Below are 24,119 nucleotides of genomic sequence, written 5' to 3'. Positions count from 1 at the left end.
TGTTTTATATGCATTCAAATAATGCACCTCTGCAGTAGCTTCTACATATACAATTAAAACAACATACCCTGAGAAGTAAAACTCACACATTGGTCCGGATGTTTAAGGTGGATGCAAACAAGCTTGTCGACATAGAAAGCTTTTCAAAATCTGGCTTATTAAAAATGCATCAAGAATAACGTGAATACGGTGACTCGTGTGTTTAGCAGGAGTTATCAGTCTTTCACTGTGTGGCTGGGTTTGCATACTGTATTTTCATTACTACTCATTACTAATATTTTTCCTCAGGCTTAAAAAATACAATAGCTGACATCAAATACATTTTTGGAAAGCTGACATGTCTGGTGCAACATACTATACTCCATGTAAAACTATTTTAAACAACATTTACTACTTATTTTCTTGTAACTTGTATTATCTCACATGAATCGAACAAAGCATTACTTGGAATATTTGTGCGTTCAAAAAATGAATTTGTTATAGTATAGGACCATTTAAAATGAACAAGAAAGAAATGTAACAGTTTCTTTTCACTTTTACATTACGATTAAAAGAAGCTTTATTTCAAAAATAAATTAGTAAATTGCAGTTTTAGTTTTAAATGTAGTTTACTTTTTTCTAGTTTTGCTGTCAGTATTGCTTTCATCTGTAAAGGTAGTTTATATTTAGTATTTAGTAAGAATGCACGATTCATAAATACAAATACAGTGTTTTGGTACCCTAACATATGTACAGTATACAACTCAATGCCCTGCACAATAACACATAATTTTCAGATGATGTTAGCATAAATACTTCACACATTAACTTTATATTCATAAAAAACATTGAATCTCTTTCTAACAGGTTACATCTGAGATACTGAATGTTCATTCAAATCTTTGGGGTTATTACGTTTTTTTTTCTTTTTTAAGAACTTAATAGATTTATTCAGCAAGCACACAGGAAATTGATAAAGTGACCGTAGAGACATTTAGAAAATGTTACAAAATATTTCTATTTCAAATCAATTCTGTACTCTTATAATTTTCCCACAAAAATCTTAAGCATCATAACTTATAAGAATTTTCCGCATTGATAATTATAATAAATGCCACTTGAGCATCAAATCCGCATATTAGAATGATTTCTGAAGGATCATGTGACACTGAAGTATGGAGTAATGACTACTTAAATAAATGCAGTCTAGAAGAGCATAGGAGGCTTCTTTCAAAAACATTAAAAGATAATGCCAACCCCAAACTTTTAAACAGTGGTGTTTTTGTGTGGCGTGTGTGTGTGTGTGTGTGTGTGTGTGTGTGTGTGTGTGTCAAGCATGTGCATAAAATAATAGTGCCAAAAAAGGCACAGACTCTATTAACAGCAAACTCACTGAGCTCATAGAATCTAAAAACAGGTCAAGAGATTCATGTCTGTTAGAGAATGGTATTTGCCCTGTCCTCATTGACTGGACTGAGAAGAGACTCCCTCTGTTTGGAGATGGCAGCCCACAAACGACACAGTATCCCGCCTCTGAGTGACAAATGCATAAACACAGATTTACTTCACCTTATACAACAGCATTCTTTGCTCAGAATTTTTTTTCCTTACACTTTAAAACATATTACAATAGAAAAGTTATTTTAAATTGTAACAATATTTAACAATATAATTTTTTTTACTGTGTTTTTGATAATTAAATAGTGCATGTTAGCTATATTTATAATGTCTCTCCTACACCTTGGCATATTCTTCCTGTTCGGTATGGATCGACTGAAGGACTTACTTGATGCCACAGTATTGCAGATCATCTCTGCAAGCGAGATGGAGGAGACTATCCAAGGTGAACTCATGAAAAACAAGCTGAAAGAAATCAAAGAACAGGCATCACCATCAACTTCAACATTTTAGATTTTGAAGCTGACTTTCACTACATGAAGTCTATAAATATGAATGAGCAAATCAAAGCTTGTGGTCAAAACTAATTTCTTTTTTCCATATTTCCACTTACTATTTCTATGGTTTTCTTATCCACTGGAACACCTTTTAACCAGTGCACCATAGCAGCATTGTAAGCATTGTGGGGTGAAGGTTTACTATCTGTGGGAAACAATAAGCATATCATAAACTGTTACTATAGATGCATAATTAGCACATTTACAGCAATGTCACTGTCATATGCTATTACTACTCATTACAAAAAGTTTTATTTCTAAAACACTTCCAGAACAGGGATTATATCTATATGTTGTAGTGAAAACGCAAGTCCCGAGGGTAAGGCATAAACTTGGGTTGGTTGAAATTGGGTAACATTTCTAAGCGATTAAAGGGTGTGTTCTTCATGAGTCTCAAAAACTCCTCCCAGATCTAAAGACAAGCAGTGGCATGTGGAAGTGGATGTGAATAAATGTGACACATATCGCTCCATGGCCACGCCCTTTGACTCCCTCGGGCGAGAACTTTCTCTCGTACTGAGGAAGAAGTTTGCAAACAATTGTTCAGTGGTAAATACAGTGCTCATTTCAGAAGTTAAGAGTTAAAAAAGCATGAGCAACCTGTAGCTGTAGACGCAGCTCTGACCTCCAGGGCGGTGATGTGCCTTTGTTTGGTCTTAAGTGTGTTCATGAGAAGCTCCTGGAATTCTTTCTCCTTTTCATTCAGCTGAATTAGCAACCTGGAACACAATGGAACAATTCCCAACCACATGAAATTAGTGTGGTTTTTATTCATCGTCCTCTTGTGGCTATTTAAAAAAAAACACACATACATATATAGTGTGTGTGTGTGTGTATGTATATATATATATATATATATATACACACATACATATACATATATACACATATACATACATATACACACAATATACATATATATATATATATACACACACACACACACACTACCTATCAAAAGTTTTTTTTTTTTTATAGACGTATCTTTTATGCTGGCTGCATATATTTAATTGAAAATTCAGTAACAACAATAATTTTGGCAAATATTATTACAAATTAAAAGAACTCTTAAATTTTAATATATTTTAAAACAATACACATTTCAGCAGTTATTAATCCTTCCTGTCTAGAGTGTCACATAATCATTCAGAAATCATTTTAATTACTTATTCTGTTCACTTATTATCAATGTTGAAAAAAGCTGCTTAATATTTTTGTGAAAACCCAATACATTCAGGATTCTGTGATGATTAGAAAGTTAAAAAGATTGCATTTATTTTAAAATACATATTTTTCATCATAAATGTCTTTCATTTTTGATGAATTTAATCATTTCATGTTTTTATAATTTGCATCCTTGCTGAATAAAAGTATAATTTTATATAACCAAACAAATTAAAATACTGACCAAAAATGTTGAATGGTAGTGTACATTATGTAAGTTTTCTATGCATTAAACACTTCAAAAGGTTTGAACACAACAGAGAGAGGAAAGGTTTTCAATACCTCCTGGACTCGAGTCGAAGTTCTGATAACTCTTTTGCAAGTGAAGAATGGTTAGAGATGAGGTCACTGGACAGACTGTTGCATTTGGTGTGACCCTCTTCAGAATTCTGACTGATTCCCAGTTCCTCTTTGTTCTTTGTGATGGGGGTGACGGCTGATTGAGAATCTGCCTCCATGGGCTGCTCGGTTCCTGGAGAACTCTCCTCGTTTTCAAACGACGACTGTAGCTGAAGCTTGAGCTCTGAAAAGGGATTTTTAGGGATGGCAATGAAGATATGCAAGTAACAGAAGATTCAGTGAAGCAATAAAAGCATATGGAATCACTGTTTAAATTGAAACGTTGTCCTTTATGCACCTGGGAGCAGAACCGTGATAGCATCTTGTACAGCCTGCCTCAGCAAGTTGTCCAAAGCAAACATCCAATGAGGTTTTATTTGCCGTTTCCTCAGGACTTTTTTGACCTACAAACACAAGAGTCATGTATACATTCAATATTATGAAATATGATTCATGACTAAATAAATGCACAAATATACGTATACTTTATTTAAAAAAATTTTTTAACAAAATTATAAATGTATAGAAAGAAGTAAAATGCTGATAATTAGCCCTTAGTTTTAGTTTGATTTAGGCTTGACTGAAATGAATGCAAACTGAAACCAAATCACATACTGCATCCTGGAAGCTAAAGAGCACCGCCTGCAGGCTGCTGAGAGGCACAGAGGAGTTCAGCAGGCTGGAGCGCAAAGTCAGGAGGCTGTTAGTCAGGTTCCTTCGGTCTGGAGAGCGGATGTTCTCCCGGAGACAGCCAATCAGTTTGCTAATATCATCTGAGGTGATGTATGGCTCCTTTGCCTGCGAGATGGAATCAAAAGCAAATCTTCACACACACCTTAATTCAGAATCATTGAAGAATTTAAGAAAAGGGCACTGGTGGTTTGACAGCATTTCACATCAGACATCTCAGGTGACACACTATAGTATGAGAATGTACCTGTGGCAGCGTTTCCTGAATGTTCTGAACTACAAGACTGATGTACTCCGTAAGGATCCTATGGAGCGTATCCCTCCGTTCACTGTCCTTTCTCAGCATGAACAGACCTAGATTCTCTCCAGTACCTGATGGGCTTGTGGTCATGTCTGCTTGAGGGTCATCTGGCACTCTGTCAACAGAAAATACATACACCATGAAGGCAAATAAAAGATTTCAGGTGCTGGAAGTATGTTTCACAATACATAATTCCAATCATCTGGGATCTGATGCATTGTCTCACGTCAAAAAGCCACTGGAGCTGGGTGGACTTTCAGCCATGTCATTTCCTTTGAAGGCAGGGGTGATCCTTCTCAGATCAAAAGATGAGAACAATTCATTTTGTTCACCATCTGTGTTCTCCACATACAATGCAATGGGTACAGACATGCTCCTCTGAAAGTCTCCTACAACAGGATGCCAAAATAAAGTCAAAATCAAATATCATATTTCTAATAATTAATTAAATGTCAAATTACTTGAATGTACAACTCATTATTCATAAGTGGGTGTTTCTTCAACGTCAGCATTTTCATGTCCTGGGGTTATTATTGAGATTTGAATCTTTTTTGTTGTTGGTGCTATTTAAGATCATACAAAAATCTGCAAATATCCATATAAAATGCCTTATATTGGTGATCAGTGGTGGACAAAAATATACAAATAATTAAATTGAAAAATACATAATTTCAAAATATTTAATTAGAAATTAATTAAATAAATACAAATAACTGAAAATAAATACAAATAAAAAAATAAAAATACAATTGTTTAAAATAAAATCATGTAATGATAAAATAATGAAGTAACTTATTACTTATTATTATAAAAATAAGTAATAAAACTATTAATAAGTAAATTAATAAATTAATTAATTAGTAAATAATAATGATGATTTCACCTGTAATATTTATATTGCATTGCTTTTTTTTTTTAAGTAAAAAAATGAAAAACAAAAAGCCAAAAGTGGCCAAAGCTGAAGTAACACCCAATTAAAGCTGTTGGTTTTAAATTGTAAGAGTTTTTAAGGATTTCTGGATGTGGTTCTACAAGCTCACCTGCAGGTTCTTTCAGAGTGTTGTCAGACTGAGGCTTTGCCCTCTTCCTGGGAATGCCCTTCAGAAAGCTGTTCTTTAGGAGCTCTAAGGCTGTGGCTCTTTTGTCTGGGCTGGGTTCAAAGCAGTAGATGATGAATCCTTTAGCTTCCTCTGACATGCACTCTGGCACTGTGGGGTGGATCTTAAACATGCCCACCTGCAGGAGGACAGTTCATCAATAAACCTGATGGCATTCTTTGAAAGAGATATTCACATTTAGGCCTGAAACATAAGCAAGCATGCTAACACAAAAACTTTAGCTTCAAAAACATACCAGAAAGCAATTTATAACATCAGCAGTTTTGCAGCACCAGTCCAATTGGCACTAAAGCAGACATTAGTGTAAACTGTCTGGCTCTTGCATTCTAGTATTTTCTTGCATAAATTGGACTCTAATAAATATTCAATGAGCATGAAGTCAACTGGGATTGTGAAAATGGAATGTAAATCAACTTCACAGTTTATTTAACATTGTTTTATAACCATCAACTTAAAATAACACTCAGAATTCTGCTTCAAAAACCTGCAGCACCTTAAACATGGCCGCTTGAGGACTTCCCAGCTCATGAAAGGGTGGCTTCCCTGTAGCCATTTCTATGATGGTGCAACCCAAAGACCAGATATCAGCCGGTTTGCCATAGCCACGAGGACCTTGGTCAATAATCTCTGGAGCCATATACTGCAGAGTGCCTGTGGATGAATGAATCAGGAAGAGTCTGAAAAGCAAACATGCAAGTGTACATAATGTAATGTGAGAAGTATGTGCTAGAAGACTGACCTGTGAACGTCTCTGTACATGGATTGATTCCTGCTAGTCTCTTAGAAGTGCCAAAATCAGAGATCTTAAGCAATCCGCTGTATGTATTTATCAAAACATTATCACCCTGGTGAAATGAAAAGTAATGGCATGTGATGAAAAAAAAAGTTGCAGCTGAAATTTTTTGACAGAGAGTCTGAAAGTAACGATGGCACTGCATTGTTTTCATACCTTAATATCTCTATGGACAATCTGATTATCGTGGAGATATTTCAGCCCTTCCAGAATCTGCTTGGTATAGAAGACAATGGTGGCCTCGTTGTCTTTAAGAGGTCCCCACTTTGATCGTAAGAGAGAGGACAAACTTCCTGTGAAGGAATAAAAAGACAAGTGAATACACCGTGTATCCATATGCACATACATAACTATAAAATATCAGTAAAATAACTTAAGAATGACCATAATGATTAGAATAAATAGATAACAGAAGAGATCATGATTTTTTTTTTTTAAAAACCCATCTAAAACACATTTTTAAAACATAATATTCATGTTGATTTATTACAATGCTTATGCTAAGGTTAAATTACTTAAAATATTTAATTGTGTAAAAAATCTAATGTAAAAACTGCCATTCTAAAAATTGAGGGCAAGATTTTTTTTCTTTGAAAGATACTTTATTCAACAAGAACACATTTAACTAATCAAAAAAGGCCAGCAAAAACATTTATAACTGTTCAAAAATTCAAATAAATGTTGTTCTTTTGATTTTTCTACTCATAAAATCCTGAGGAAAAAAAATGCATCACAAAAATGTTTAAAAAGCACAATTGCTTTTAACTTAATTTTTTTTTTAACATTGAAAAAAATAAATTTCATTAGCAGAAATTCAAAATATTGGAATCATTTCTGAAGGATCACGTGACACTGAAGACTGAAAAATGGCTGCTGAAAATTAAGTTTTCCGATCACAGGAATACATTACGGTACATAAAATACACACACACACACACACACACACGTGTATATATATATATATATATATACACACACACACACACACACACCATATGGACTATAAGTCACTTTTTTTCCTAGTTTGGCTGGTCCTGCGACGAATCAGGTGAGACTTATTTATCAAAATTAATTTGACATGAACCAAGAGAAATCATTACCGTCTACAGCCGCGAGAGGGCGCTCTATGCTGCCAGAGATGCTGCTCAGTGCTCCGGTAGTCTACCACTGAGCAGCATAGAGCGCCCTCTCGCGGCTGTAGACGGAAATGTTTTCTCTTGGTTCTTGGTTCTAAATAAATGCGATTTAGGCTGCATTTACACTGCAGGTCTTGATGCCCAAATCCGATTTTCTGACTTTATCAGTTTTTTTGGACGACCCGCTTACATCATCATTTAAAAGTGACCCGTATTCGATTTTTGCATTTACACTAAACACTGCTGAAACTACCAAACGTAGACATTCTGTCCCAGAAAAGGAAGTAAAACAGCACGAAATACAATGGATGCAGATGCAAATAAAATTATACAGTGTTTTGCTTTGTATTTGTTTTTTAAGCTTTTTATCTTTGGCACTGTAGCCACGAGCGCTTAAGACCATGCCTCCCCATATCTCGTGAAATGTCTTCAAACACGGATTTATTTCTGTAATAACCCTGCATTTTTGCCTAAAGACTTAAAAGACATGAAACCTCCGCATTGCTCAACTGTGTGTATCCTTCGTCCTCAATCACGCCTATAAGAAGTCATGTGATCTCAGTTGGTGTTGTCCACCTGAGTTGACGTCACTTTTTTAATGACGTACGACTCGCATTTACTGGGGAACATCCGATTTGTCTGCTTACATGGCACACTCAAATGCACGTATCCGATTCATATCCGATTTATTACCATATATGAATGAGGCCTGAAACGGATCTGAGAAAATCGGAATCCATGCGGTTTTTTCCTGCTTACACGTTCACCAGTCATATCTGATCTGTGCCACATGAGAGGAAAAAAATCGGAATTGGGTTACTTGAACCATGCAGTGTAAATGGGGCCTTATAGTCCAGTGCGACTTATGTTTGTTTTTTTTCCTCGTCATGACGTATTTTTGGACTGATGTGACTTATACTTAGGTGCGACTTTTAGTCTGAAAAATACGGTATGTATATATATACATATATATATATATATATATATATATATAAATAAAAACAGAACTTTTTTTCATGACTCAGGTTATTCTATGTTCAGTCATCATATATGAAGTGTAGGACCAAATACATCAATGAGTGTTACGTCACTGACCCATAAATAACTGGTTTGTGCTGTTCAGTGTACCACATTTCAATTACGCTCACAGCTGGAAATCATCCCACAAATGAACATTACACACAAACACATCCTTCTTTAGAACCAAGCATTTCTCAATACTTTGCGAAAATCAACATTTCCCCATGTCAACAAAATGGAAAAGTTGATGACAGAACAATAAGCAAAGCAAGCCACACCTCCAGGAACTTCCTCCATGAAGATCTTGATGAAGCGATCCTCACTGACGGATCCCAAATACTGAACAATATTCCTGTGCTTCAGCCTCTTGTGTAAGGCAATCTCCTCATGAAGCGGCTGAGAGTAGCTAAAACCCAGAACAAGAAAAAGAGACCAAGATGGAAGATGAAAAGTAAATATGTTCATCTAAGCTATGCAGTTCTGACCACAATCATAAGGGTTTTCTGAGCATATTTGGTTAGAACAGTTAAGCACAGGATTTGGATCACATGGCGAGGTTTACATCTGCTAGCTGTCCATGTGGGGACAGTTTAAACAACTATCAGTCCTGCGGACAAACATCAATGGGCTGTGGTGACCTTTGAGCACGGTCAGAAATCCAAACGCTGGATTTCTACTGAAGCAGATCAACAATGAACACAGGTCATAAATGACCTAAAACTTCTAAGATTAAATACAAAGTTTTTATTAAATCTATCAATGTATATTAATAGTATTAATATATATTCACTGTTTTATATATTAATACTGTATATGAAATCATTAATATATTTTATTTAAAAAAATTCATTATCATATAGTAATTTTGTTTGGCAAAACTGTGCATTGTAACAAATTATAAAGTTCTTTTATTTGATTCTTCATAATAGAACTCCATGAAATTAAACAAACTTGCAGCTAAACACATTCTAAAGTATGACGTCCACTGGAAAAATTAAAGCAATGGCAAACAAGTTCATACGTGCAGTCCTTCTCTGGGATCTCTTTGATTGCGATGCGCACTTGATTGCTGAGGTCCCGTCCCGCGTACACCACTCCATAGGTTCCTTTCCCCAGCACCACCTTGTCTCCATTCTCATTCCTCTCATAAATGTACTGAAACATTGTTTTTAAAGAAACTGTTATTTTTAATCAAGCTCGCATTAAATTAATCAGAAGTGATAGGAAAGACATTTATGATGCAGCGAAAGATTTCTGTTTTCCATCAATCAAATTTAGCCATGGCGATTGTACAAGAACTCTTTAAAAATCATACCAACCACAAGCTTCTGAGCAGTAATGTATGTTTCATGAAATATTTTAAGCAAGCAATGATTAAAGATGAAGCAATAATTAAAGTTAAAAGAACACTGTATGCCCATGCTAGTCAAAAAAATGTGATAGCAGGAAGTAGGTTTGAATGTGCAACAATGGCAAACCTAAGATAGTAAAAGAGCCAGACATCACAGTTGCATAATGGTACTTCCTGTCACATAGTAGTATCATATTTACAGTATTCAATGGAAAACTTCATTTGGAATGATTCCCATTGAAGGGAACTATTTGGCAATAAAATGTCAAGTCACCATTATTTCTATAGCAGTTACAGATACAGTATAGACTGTGTCAAATTCAGGTTTATGCAACTCAATAATATCATTCAATTCTACCATGAGTCTACACCAGGAGAAGTAATTTTTAAGGGTTGTATATCAAGCAAAGATTGAAATAGCTGCTTAATCAAGCAAGTACACATTTTCACTAATGCTGAACAGGGATACTAGCCTGAACAAACAAGGAGACGATATTCACGGAGACTTCTCTCACCTCTAAATCTCCTTCACCTCCCCTGACTGGACTGGAATCTTCCACAGGACTTTCTGAGTGATGCAATAGAGAGTTCACCAAATCACAGAACCTGACAAACAACAAACAAACGACAGGGTTTGAGAATACGTCCAATGGAAAAATCTCTTTCATTGTGACATGATATTTAATTAAGGCATTTTCTATTGATTTCTATATGATGTTCAAATGCACTTACACTTAACCATTTTGCCATTTCACAAGAGCTTATTTTCATTGGAAGAATGACAAGTTCATAAAATGAGGTCAAATGTGACTTCCTGAACCTGATACAACAGAACAGAATGTAATATGGCTTGTGTTTTAAAGGCTCAGTGAACAGCCTAGAGCACCTCTGAACTGAACACTATTAAAATATCAGATTATTCTTAAAACGAATTCAAAGAGCATAATCTTTTACAAGTTCATTCTCTGTCAAAACAATTATGACATTGGAGCTCTTCCCTCATGTTGTCCTTGTTTAAGCAATGTGTCAATGGGAGGAGCTCACCCTTTGCAATGAAAATCGCTGGGAAAGTACAACTGGAAATCATCTGAATTGTACAGTACGTACAAGAAGCAGCTCCGCTCGTCAAACTTGGAGATGCTGCAAGAGTGGAATAACAGGGATTCTCAATCACAAGCCAAAAAATTAAACATCAAAGATAATAAGCCTTTTACACTTTTTGAAACTGATCCAAATAGAGCAATTCAGTTTGTAGTCGTAAAACTCCGAAGATCTGTAAGCTGTTTTTAAATTTGTATGTAAAATTAAGTTTTTGGTGCACATTACACAGTACATATCACATAAGATATACTCATTTAATACTTTTTTTTAAACACAAATATTATACTAAATAAAACATAAATAAATAAGGAATACTAAGTCTACCAGGGGCCCGTTCTTCGTACGTCGCTTATTACATCCGAGATCAAATGACACATCTAAGATGATATCATCGTGCTAATCATGATCCGGCTAATTGGGTTCTTCGAACACACCTGTTGTGTATGATTAGTATCGCTGGATTGAGTTATCTGAGATAATTGCGCGTTCATGTGTTGGTTTAAAAGGGGATATGTATCGATACTCAAACCATGAACAGCAGTGCAGCGATTGGCTGGTGGCAAGACGGCAATGTAATGACGTCATATAATTTAAAATGACACCCGACGAAAAACTTGACAAATTTCTGGACTTTTATAAAGAAACAGCCAAGCAAACAAAACTACATAAATGTTATAATAGATACATGAAACAGGTAATAGATGCATGTTTTTATTTTATTAGAATTTTTTTCATGATTCCCAATTATTTATATTCGCAATTTATAATAGTTGTACAGTCTTTACATTTTTATTTCAATGTAGAAATTATCTATTCATTTCATTTTATATTTGGACAGATTTGTTACGTGACAGCATTAATGAACGTTTCTTAAGGGTCAATATCATGTTATCTGCATCTCCTGCACTCCATCAAGCCACTCTTATAATAGCAGTCATCACTCAAAATAATGCACGACTCTATTATCTGTCTAGCATGTGTGTAAGACTCTAATACAATTATGAAGTATTAATTTTATGACAAATAAATATTTCATTGAGTAAAACTGTCTATAGTCTATTATGGACTACACAGCATTTTTATATTATTTTTTAATAATTTTTTAAATGATTATTTTAAATTATTGTCCCTGGATCAGTACGATACACTTGTAATAAAGTAGCTGTGGTAGCAGACATATTTTGAGTATCAGTTCTGGTTGAAAAGAAGCGATCTAATCCTGTTTACATGAAATAAGCCTGCTCCCGAGCAGGTTTAAGCTTACGGACCTGTTGCTATGACAGCAGCTCCGGGATGAGCTTCGAAGAACCAAACGATCCAAGATCACGCCAAATCGTCAACATTCAAATCCAGCTAACTGAGTTAGCGACGTACGAAGAACGGGCCCCAGGAATACAAATCCCTCTAGGAGACTTTTTATTCAAGGGGTCAATCTGTCCTTAAATATTAACATCTAGTGTCATTCGTTTTGCAACATTAACTCTAAATGAACAGAAAGAGACACTGACCTATACAGCAGCTTAAAAGCTGGAAAGAGGATAACAGGTGTCAACTAGGCCAAGCAACAAGTGAAGAAGTAAAAAAAAAAAAAAAAAAAAGACCTATTAAGAGAAAATCGCTGGGCTGTGGCCAAAACAGAGCAGCCCTAGTGGGACTATAAACTGCTGCAAGCTTAGAAATGTCGAAATGGTTATATTCCCATAATCACACAGTACCTTACTCCACGAATTGCAGATGCTGGGAATGTCCACTCATGAAGACCTTTCTGGGAAAACCAAATATAGCACATTACACTCCCACAGATATGTACTTGAATTTTACAGCATAAAGCTTCGGGTCACTCATACTGCCCTCCGTCTTGTTAAATGATGCCTGCCTGCCTGCCTGCCTGCCTGCCACTGTGGTGAAACTCCACTGTGAAACTCCACTGTGACAACACACTGCAGCCTACACAATTAGTCCTGAAAGCCGTGTGCAAAAAGCATCAAGGGTGTTTACCTCCAGTGGAGTGACGTGTCTCAACTGCACCGTACAGCTGTCATCTTCCTCACTTATGCTTATTATACTAGGTTGGAAGACTTTAGTGGGCTCCAGGATCAGAACCTAAAAAAAAAAAAGGAGATACTTTGGGTTGGTTTATTTTTCCACCTTTTTGGCCTTTCCTTTAATAGTTGCTTAAGCAAAGTGCAATAAGCGTTTTTTTCTCTAGTAGGGTAAGGCTGTGCTGGCGAGAAAGGAGAAAAGAATCAGTCTTACCGGGCAGCGTGCTGTGGAAACGGTAGGCTTGCATGCCTGCACCATTAACTCCATCCAAAAGTCCACAGTTTCCTGTTTAGGATGACTGACATCTGGAGGTTTGGCAAACTGCTTGTACAGTATATAGGTCTCCATGATGGATGCAACATACCTATTTTGACAGAGAAATCACTTTGCAGTAAATACTACATGTGTTATTTAGGGTTGTCAGTTAGTGCGTTTTAATCACTTAAAATAAAGTCTCTTAAAATTAATATAGCAATCATTCATGACCAATTTAAACGTGAAGTACCACCTTAATGTTTGCTACTACAGTTAATGTGCCTTAATGTGTTCATCTGTCAGTTATCTGATTCCGTTTCAATTATATTTAATTTCTTATTTATATTATATTTATATTCAATTATATTACATTTGTCGAGCAATTTATTGATTATTTATTCTGCATATTGAGTAATTAACCAAATAAAAAATTAATGACTTGAGAGGCGCTTCTTTTCTTGAACGTGGGTATTATGGTTTTGAAAATGAAACTTAGGGCTTTATAAGTTATTAATAAATTTAGAAACTCACTCAGTTTACACTGAGTAAACATGTATTTTTATTTAATTTTAAATATTGAACAAAAAATATTGCTTTTTTTATTAATGATGATGATGATATTGATTATTATTATTATTATTATTTTAATAATTTTCATTAAAGGAAATAACTTAAATTTAAACATTAAACAGTTTTAACTTCATACTACATAAACAAATCAAAATAAACATGAATAATTATTCACTTTCTTTACTCACCACATTGGCGCTTTGAGCCTGTAAAGTTTCTCTGAAGCTTCTATGACTTTCTTTTGCTCATTGGCCAAGATTCCAGCCCCCAGATAAAAACCCACATCCCAGTAGTCCTGCATCTTTTCTAGACTGCCTTTTCTGCCCAGCAGGCTACTGAGTGTGACACCTGCACAACGCAAAAATAACACCATAACTCAATAATGAATTAAAACTCTAGCTGCCTCAGTACAGACATCAGTTTCATATGAAATGCATGAAAAGCAGGAGACATGCATGTAAAGAGTGAAAGCAAGGTAACACCTCAAACAAGGTTTAACTACCTCAAACTGTTACTTTCTCACATTCTTTATACTCAGACTTTGTGTCATCACACATTCATGTTCAATGCTCAAAGCATCTGGATCATACAGGTAGGCCACTAAATATCAGTTTCTATACAGCAGCCTGCTATACAGAAAAATCCATGCAATGGCCAAAAAAACACTACTGTACATGATATATATACCAAACCATGACCCTATCTCACTGTGCTCACAACTAGAGCAGTGAATCTAAAGGAGGACACAAAAACACACCGATTTTCCGCAGTTCAATAGAGGTGTTGAATTCATGCCCAGCAGCTATCAGGAGCACAACGTAATTGATTCCGGAGTGCAAAGTTGGTTCAGTCTTGAAGGCCTTGCCATACCTGCAGAACAAACATGAGGGTAGAAAAACAAAACATTACATTACTGTAAAAGAATATTAAAGAATCACCTAAACAAAACATGATTGAATCTCTGCTTCAACCAAAATAATCCAATATGCAAAAAGTTATAAAAATGTTATTCATAATAATTTTGTCTCATTTTTAGAAAAATATAATATTTACACAATTTAAACCAGACAAATTCACCTGAGAGGCAAAACTGTATTTAATTTGTTTTTGTTTTGTTTTTCGTCTCGGGGAATATATTAGGGAATTAATTTATTTTTCTTAGCCCATTGCCCATTTTTTGTTTGTTTGTCTGTTGAAAGCATAAATCTATGAAAATTTAGTAAGGTTTATATAAAAAAAGTTTTTTTTTTCTTTTATTATTAACATTCAATTGTTGTACCCCATTGTGGAAATGTTTTTTTTTCTTGTTTAAAGCATAAATCTACAAAATTCAGTGTATTTTCTCACCCCATTGTAGAAATGTTTGTTTGTTTTGAAGCATACATCTACAAAATTTAATAAGGTTTATATATATAAAAAGTTTTTTTTCTTTTATTATTAACATTCAATTTTTTTACCCCATTGTAGAATTTTTTCTTGTTTAAAGCATAAATCTACAAAATTTAGTTATGTCTATGCATAAAACAACTAATTTATTATTTGATAGGAAAAATATATATTATCTGACAACAAGTCTTAGAGAGGTCATGAACTACCTTTAATTATTTTGTACTATTCTTTGAGGTATACTTATAATTTTATTTAAAAAAAAATGTACATTAAAAAAACATCATGATTTAGAAGTAACAGGCTATTTTCTGTCCTGTTTTGACCCTCCTCATTGGAACATTGTTTGAATAGGTGTGGCGGATTGTAGAATCTGAAGTAAACACCCACTGCTTTGATTGGCTAATAGTTGGGTATGTTTGACAGGCTACATCCTTGATAGATGGACACTGCAGTGATTTAGGTTAAAAACACAAATACTCCAGGCAGATCAGTGGTTGGGCCTAAACAGGCAATGATGTAGAAGTAGGCGTTGATCTTCTCCTGCGGAGGCGGGGTTCAGCCACACGATTACATCATGAAGTGCCACATTCCACAACCTGTCATTCTGGCAGATTGGCTCCAATATAAACCTGTTTTAGACTAGTCTCAGCCTCAGACGTCACAGCCACGGACTGTTGGCTAAACGTCTGATGCATATGGGACACAAAAGTGGAAACACTTCAGGAGTGTTGAAATCGTCATCGGATTGGTTGAATTCTACAGGATTTCCGCAAGGTGTGTGTCACGTTCTTTAACATTCCGCCTGGAAACAAAGATACTGCGGCGCCAAGCCCCCTCACGAAAGAAGAAAGCCGCCGTGTTTACAACTGTGATGACGAGCACTTATCAGGATCAACTAAACGCAGGATTTTCAAAAGTATGTAAACTATTTAAAGTTCGCAGCATAGAATCTTTACAATATGTCAGAGAGTTTTAAACACTGGTCTATTATTGCGGCGACATTTCTATGCCTCGAAATGTGACAATGAACGAAACTAAATGTGATTGGTTGTTTGACATGTCGGTCAAACGGCATAATGGGTGGGCCTTGGCCAATGAAATCTGCCATGAATTCTTGACCTTCAGTTTGAAGGTCTGGCTACGTGAGACTACAGTCGTGGCCAAAAGTTTTGACAATTACATAAATATTAGTTTTCAAAAAGTTTGCTGCTAAACTGCTTTTAGATCTTTGTTTCAGTTGTTTCTGTGATGTACTGAAATATAATTACAAGCACTTCATACGTTTCAAAGGCTTTTATCGACAATTACATGACATTTATGCAAAGAATCAGTATTTGCAGTGTTGGCCCTTCTTTTTCAGGACCTCTGCAATTCGACTGGGCATGCTCTCAATCAACTTCTGGGCCAAATCCTGACTGATTGCAATCCATTCTTTCATAATCACTTCTTGGAGTTTGTCAGAATTAGTGTTTTTTTTTTTGTCCACCGCCTCTTGGGGATTGACCACAAGTTCTCTATGGGATTAAGATCTGGTGAGTTTCCAGGCCATGGACCCAAAATTTCAACATTCTGGTCCCCGAGCCACTTAGTTATCACTTTTGCCTTATGGCACGGTGCTCCATCGTGCTGGAAAATGCATTGTTCTTCACCAAACTGTTGTTGGATTGTTGGAAGAAGTTGCTGTTGGAGGGCGTTTTGGTACCATTCTTTATTCATGGCTGTGTTTTGGGCAGAATTGGGAGTGAACCCACTCCCTTGGATGAGAAGCAACCCCACACATGAATGGTGTCAGGATGCTTTACTGTTGGCATGACACAGGACTGATGGTAGCGCTCACCTTTTCTTCTCCGGACAAGCCTTTTTCCAGATGCCCCAAACAATCGGAAAGGGGCTTCATCGGAGAATATGACTTTGCCCGAGTCCTCAGCAGTCCATTCACTATACTTTCTGCAGAAGATCAATCTGTCGCTGAGGTTTTTTTTGGAGAGAAGTGGCTTCTTTGCTGCCCTTCTTGACACCAGGCCATCTTCCAAAAGTCTTCGCCTCACTGTGCGTGCAGATGCGCTCACACCTGCCTGCTGCCATTCCTGAGCAAGCTCTACACTGGTGGCACTCCGATCCCGCAGCTGAATCCTCTTTAGGAGACGATCCTGGCGCTTGCTGGACTTTCTTGGACGCACTGAAGCCTTCTTTACAAGAATTGAACCTCTTTCCTTGAAGTTCTTGATGATCCTATAAATTGTTGATTTAGGTGCAATCTTAGTAGCCACAATATCCTTGCCTGTGAAGCCATTTTTATGCAACGCAATGATGGCTGCACGCGTTTCTTTGCAGGTCACCATGGTTAACAATGGAAGAACAATGATTTCAAGCATCACCCTCCTTTTAACATGTCAAGTCTGCCATTCTAACCCAATCAGCCTGACATAATGATCTCCAGCCTTGTGCTCGTCAACATTCTCACCGGAGTTAACAAGACGATTACTGAAATGATCTCAGCAGGTCCTTTAATGACAGCAATGAAATGCAGTGGAAAGGTTTTTTTGGGATTAAGTTAATTTTGATGGCAAAGAAGGACTTTTGCAATTCATCTGATCACTCTTCATAACATTCTGGAGTATATGCAAATTGCTATTATAAAAACGTAAGCAGCAACTTTTCCAATTTCCAATATTTATGTAATTCTCAAAACTTTTGGCCACGACTGTAGTTTTAGACTAACAAGAAAGTTTTGAATTTTAGTTTTTAATAGTACAATGACTATAGTTATAGTTCAACTCTTATCTGTCAAAGGATCAAGGGAATTTTGATTTCTCAGTTCTTGACCCCTTTAATATCTTAACAGTTTTATTTAAGTTAAATGTAAGTTATTTGCATATTTTTACTGGAAAGCAAGACAAAAATACTGACCAGTTTTTGGAAGTTATTAACTATTATTTACATTATTTCAGATCAGATGCTATCCTACCATAGCACTATACAGTGAATTTGGATGTTTATAAATGTCTGCAATAGACATAAAGATTAACGGTCTTGTGGCGGCTCTGTCGATCGAGAGGGTAATTTGTAATGACTCACCAGTAACTTGCTTGATCTCTGCTGTTTGTGTCTTTGAAGCCTGAACTCAGGAACATGTCCTTGTAGATGCGCCCGCACAGGCAGTACACATCTGAGGCCACAGTGCCCCTCGATTCCACGATGGGTAAAATGAGCTTTAAAGCTTTGGCACGATCCCCAGGGTGATTCCTCCTTTAAACATTTCAAAAATGTTTTGTAGGGAAAAATATTAATGTTTCCTCAAAAAATATTTGTTTTTGTGTATTTTATTATTTTAAAAAAACTAGGTTTACCTGTTCAGTGCAAATATATATTGAAACTTGATGTTCTGATGTGATGTCACCATGCACATGGGTAAATTATTCAAGGTCTCCACCAGATTAATTATGGCGTCGTAGTCCTTGATTCACATTGAGAAAGAGAGTTCAATTTCAATTATTTATTCACACATTTGGCTGGCACCTCTAACATTTCAGAACCACAGTCAAATATTCTTGCCTATTCCTCTGGGTAGACAAAGGATTTTCATAAAATCTAATTATCACAGCAAGAATATCTAGAAGAACAGCAATCAATGACTTAATGTTTACTATATGATATGTTGGTGCAATTATTCGGAAATGGAAGAAATGCACAACAACCATCAATCGGCCTTGGTCCGTGCAGGATCTCGCCTCATGGCATAAAGATCATCATGAGAAAGGTCAGGGATCAGCCCTGAACTACACAGGACGAGCTTGTTCAAATTGAGTTCTTTGGAATTAACTCGACTCGTCATATTTGGAGGGAGAGAAATGCTAAATATGACCCCAAGAACACCATCCCTACAGTCAAGCACGGAGCTGGAAACATTATGCATTGGGGCTGTTTTTCTGTTAAGGGTACAGGACGACTTCACCGCATTAATCCTATAGAAAATCTGTGGAGCGAGCTGAGACTTCGAGTTCCCAAACGACAGCCAAAAAATCTTAAGAATTTAGAGAGGATCTGTAAAGAGGAGTAAATCAAAATTCCTCCTGAGATGTGTGCAAACCTGGTGACCAACAACAAAAAACGTCTTACCTCTGCGCTTGCCAACAAGGGTTTCTGCACCAAGTACGAAGTCATGTTTTGCTTGGGGATCAAATACTTAATACACTCACTGCAATGTAATTCAATTTCTAACCTTTATATAATGTGTTTTTTCTGGATTTTTGTTTGTTATTCTGTTTCCAGGGATGTCCTTAGGGGGGTGAAACTGGTGCAGTTGCACCGGGCCCCACACTTGAGGGTGTTTTATCGAAGAATAATACTGATAATACTGATAACTGTAACTACACCTATGCTATCATTCACATTGTGTGTGTAACTGAATACGGTGTTTGTAACTGAAAGTTTAGCGTTGTGCATATGTAACTCACTGGGATGTCCCTGTAAGACAGCAGGAGGCTCATAACAATGTCTGGACTCAGAAGCTCGACCGAGTCCAGACGCTTCTGAATCCGGCCCAGTTCCTGACTCAGGGCCTGTCCGATGAAGTGCTCTCGAGCCAGACGGATATCCCTGCGGACAGCCTCATGCAGGTATTCACTTTGAGGCAAGAGTGTGTTAAACGTTAATTCAGACAAATAAGCAAGCAACATTTAGCAAATGACTTACAGGAAAAGTACAAAAATATATCATATTCCTACCTTGAATGAATGTGAACACTTTCCAGTAACTTGACCAGTCGATCCACCAGAGGGGTCAGCAGAGATTCGATTTTAAAGCTGGAATGAAGAAAATCTGTAATGCCCCTCATCATTGTGGCATCAGAGACAAATACTTTACCTTGTGGTGACACCATGTAGGGGATAAAAGTGTAGCTCCCACATTGCTCCTAGAATGAAGAATAGAGAAGACCAAACAAACGCATATGACATAGGACCGGGCAGGTTGTCACAAAGACAGTAATACATAATGCGTTTTTTTATAGAATTTTATACAATTAACACCTTGCGTTGGCCAAATAATGGTATGATTTTTGTGTATATCTCAACCATTTATGTTGTTTTATTTGTTATTTAAAAATAGTTTTACTGATGACAGAATGCCCCACTGTGATAATTTACCTCGCATAATATATAAATAATATTGTCAAAAAGTCGATGTATGATCAAATAAAAGTTTTTTTTTTCTTAGACAAAACTGTGTTAATGTTCAAAAGGTTCTTTTTTCTTTCTAGTTGCCAAGGTTTTAAGGTTTGTCTATACAGATACTGATTTTCAAAAATACACCAACACACAAAGTGTGACAACTAGCCCCGGTGTACTTTATGGTGGGTTATAAAAACAGCCTTGCAATTTACTAATCTGAAGTATGCTATTTTGTGTGCAGTGTTTCTCACCTTTACAACTTGAAGATCGTCTTCTCGTTTGTTACAGTATAGGATGACATTATTGGTCATACTGAAACTTTCTCTAACACCCAGGTGATAAAAAAGAGAAGGCTGGCAGACAGTGTTGTTCATCCCCACCACAACAACATCTAAACACAAGAGTTAAAATTACAACCGCTTACAAATGCACTTTGGAAATATTCCTGAAAATCCCAGATATTTACGTGCCACAACTTGCCTGCGTTGTAGAAAGTGTCCAGAATTTCAGTAGTGCCCAACGCAAGGCACTCAAAAGAAATGCTCTTGAGCACCGCATGCGCGTCTTCGCAGGCTTCTGTAAGACAAGTCAGTGAAAGATTCGCCTCAATTTGAGGCACAGACCTGTCCTCAACGGCGATATACATCACGGATAAAGCCCTGGTCCGACTCCGCGGTGATGTTACGCCTTTACTCCCGCCGCCGATTTCAAGAGCCAAAGGATCCTGCCATAAACTTCCAGCTTTAACTCGTACGGGATCCTTTCTCTTGATCTCGTGCAGGCTCATGCGCCTGCGCTCAGTCGTATACATGGTGTAGGTCGAAAATAGTTGCTAGTTAATTAAAAAAATCATCCCGTGACCGCGTCCTCGACATTCCTTCACCGTGGCGCAGAAGTATTCCCGTAGTTTTTTCAGGTAAGACTCTGAGGAGGATCCTTTTAGACGCGCCCTCCTCCGGTTCCCCGCCTCCTCTTGTCACGCTCCACAGCTGTGCGACCTCTGCCTGCTACACGCCTCCCACTACAACCGCTGTGTGCCCGTCTTTGTTTTGAAACGGGTTCATTCTTTGCAGTAGCTATATCTAATGTTCTCAGTAACAAAAAACAAAACAAAAAAAACCTTCAGTGATAGCATTTTTTTGTCTTTTTCTTATTTTATTTTAATTTTTTACACAAAACAAACAAAAATATGTAAAAAGATGTAAATGGCTCACAATAAAAAAGCATTAACATCAATTATTAAAGTAGCTTTATTTTTCTGTTCTATGACTCATATTTCATATCACACTTTTGTCTCCTTGGTAATCTTTGGGAAAAAAAGAACAACAATTCAAGGTAATTTTTTGTTGTTGTTGTCTAGATTTTATAATTTTAATTGTCATGTTTTCATGTTTGCTCCACTCCTTTTTATATTTTAAAATTAAACACCATGGTCTGAAAAAAATAAAAGTAGCCTAAAATAGCATAAAATAATTATAAAATGTTTATTTTAATATGACCTTCAAAACAAATGAAAATATTCGAAATACCATACGTCTGAGGGTCGTCCCCCCTAAAAATATGATTAAAAACACTGTGTATAGTAAATATCAAAGTTTTATACTTTAACTTTGTGAGTAGTAAAACAATGCAAACGGGGTAAATTTTCATTTTTTATTTTTTAGAATCATTTTGAGTCTCCTCCCCCTCCCTAGCCTCACAATGCTTTGATCCAAATGCCTGCTTTCCTCTTTTCCATCACCTCAGCTGTCCAGTCTGTGGTTTTCCCGCGAAACTGGGCTACTGTTGCCGCAGATTGAAGAGACCCCAAGTGATTTAAAGGCGAATTTTACCTGAAGAACCCCACCGATACACGTGTATTTTACCCCCTAGACCGATTTGCACGTGGAATCCCCCTCAAAACGGGACCGGCCTTGTTTCGGGTCAGTTTTGAGTGCTGCGGGGTTTGTTGTGAAAACCCAGTGTCAAGAAATTTTCGGTTTCAGTGGGCGGGGCATACATGAATATTCATGATCTTAGCGGACGTGCCCGTGAAATGGAGAATTTCAGCTCACCCTTGTGTCCTTGTGTCCCAACAGGTTTAATGGAATATATATATATATATATATATATATATATATATATATATATATATATATATATATATATATATATATATATATATATATATAATTTACAGCGTTGCACAAACCTATAAGCATAAACTACATTTGTTCATCATTTTGTAACAGTCTATAATGTTTTTATTAGTCTGCACGTTTTGTGCAGTTGTCAAACTGAAGCTAGTTGTATAACTTGTATAACTGAAACGAATTTCAGTTCGTTGTGCTGTAGCAGTGTTTAAAACTGTGTCTGTTGTTAGTTGTTATCATTTGAGTACAACAGCTGAAATAAACTTGTATTTGTGGACCAGTCGTTTATAATCTACCCTGGTGTGAACTGTTAGATTTAGGCTATAATCCAGTGGTTTTCAAACCGGTCCTGCGAGCACCCCAGGCCCTGGACATTTTCTGTCTCCCTAATCTATCACACCTGATTCAGCTCATCAGCTCATTAGTATAGATGGCAAGACCTGAAATGGGTGTGTCAGATATAGATAAAATGTGAGAATGCTGGGGGTGCTTGCAGGACTTTTTTGAAAACCACTGGGCTATATTTACAAATTGAATGGGAATCTAAAACCACACACACAAGCATGAAAGTGTTCTTTTAATAAGTCAAAATGATTTAAATTGTATGGATAAAAGTTTAAAAAGCAGCCTACATTTGGTACACTGTAAATGAGAAAACATACTTCACTGCGTTTTATGGAATGAAATAAGCAACATATTTCATGTTAAAAATTATTTTATTAACAAATATATACTTTACTGTTGTAAGAATTTGTATTCATAAGTTTCTTCGTTTGTGTTCACCAACTACATTTAGGCAGTAAAAACATGGTTGTACTGCTTAATGGAGTGTGGAAACCATTTTATTATACAGCGACAGGATTCCTTGATGTATAAAAAGTTTAGAAGAACAGCATTTATTTGAAATAGAAATCTTTTTTTTTTACATTATAAATGTCTTTATTGTCATTTTTATTAATTTAATGCATCCTTGAAGAACAAAATTATATCCCAAACTTTTGAATGGTAATGTAATGTATCAAATGCCAGAATCAGGTTAAGAAATGTCTCTTTTTTTTTAAGCTTTATTATGTCATATTTTTATACAGATTCTACAAGGATGTTAACATCACACTCCCTTGTCTATCTTTTTAGTTTGTAACATGGATTCAATAGTAGTTCCTGCTCAAAATTTTGGAAAACTTTACTTTATTAATATTATTAATGATGAAGATGGCTAAGGACACGGCTGCTCGAATTGAGTTGGGCACGTCATTCCACCAGGAGGGAACAGTTTATGCAAAAAAAAAAAATTCCTAATAAGATTATAGGCTATGTTTATGAAACTTTATGACTTAGCTTATAAATAAAGTCGAGAGAGTTTGTTGTGCATCAAAATAGACCATGCATTTTTATCAATGATCATCATTGTGTTTCATCTGGGTATAGTGCAACACATGGTCTAAGAACAGATGACATAGAAAAACATCAGTGTAGTTTGCAAAATGTTTATTAGGCCACTGGTATGATGGTGAATATTATTTCATTCATTGCCAGAAGATGACAGTTTTAA

At 36.2% G+C, this 24,119-nt stretch overlaps 1 protein-coding gene across 1 annotated transcript; it reads right to left on the bottom strand.

Moving 5' to 3' along the window:
- Positions 1–1,276: 1,276 nt before the first annotated feature.
- LOC132103237 (mitogen-activated protein kinase kinase kinase 5-like) lies at positions 1,277–21,442 on the bottom strand. The gene is made up of 28 exons (XM_059508180.1): positions 20,916–21,442; positions 20,687–20,826; positions 19,992–20,179; positions 19,722–19,890; positions 18,615–18,721; positions 18,343–18,513; positions 14,633–14,745; positions 14,064–14,223; positions 13,264–13,414; positions 13,006–13,110; positions 12,723–12,772; positions 10,951–11,046; positions 10,422–10,512; positions 9,577–9,710; positions 8,834–8,961; positions 6,556–6,692; positions 6,346–6,451; positions 6,100–6,257; positions 5,529–5,724; positions 4,715–4,877; positions 4,435–4,603; positions 4,113–4,295; positions 3,796–3,901; positions 3,441–3,681; positions 2,535–2,653; positions 1,991–2,079; positions 1,766–1,842; positions 1,277–1,512 (listed from the first exon to the last, which is right to left on the bottom strand). Exons 1-28 carry the CDS (start codon positions 21,244–21,246, stop codon positions 1,416–1,418), a joined length of 3,975 nt encoding a protein of 1,324 aa, XP_059364163.1. The 5' UTR covers positions 21,247–21,442; the 3' UTR covers positions 1,277–1,415.
- Between the last annotated feature and the right edge of the window lie 2,677 nt (positions 21,443–24,119).

Source organism: Carassius carassius, chromosome 24, assembly GCF_963082965.1.
Source record: "Carassius carassius chromosome 24, fCarCar2.1, whole genome shotgun sequence".
NCBI classification, from domain to species: Eukaryota; Metazoa; Chordata; class Actinopteri; order Cypriniformes; family Cyprinidae; genus Carassius; species Carassius carassius.
The sequence above is the reverse complement of the archived record's forward strand: the minus strand, read 5'-3'. Positions and strand labels throughout refer to the sequence as shown.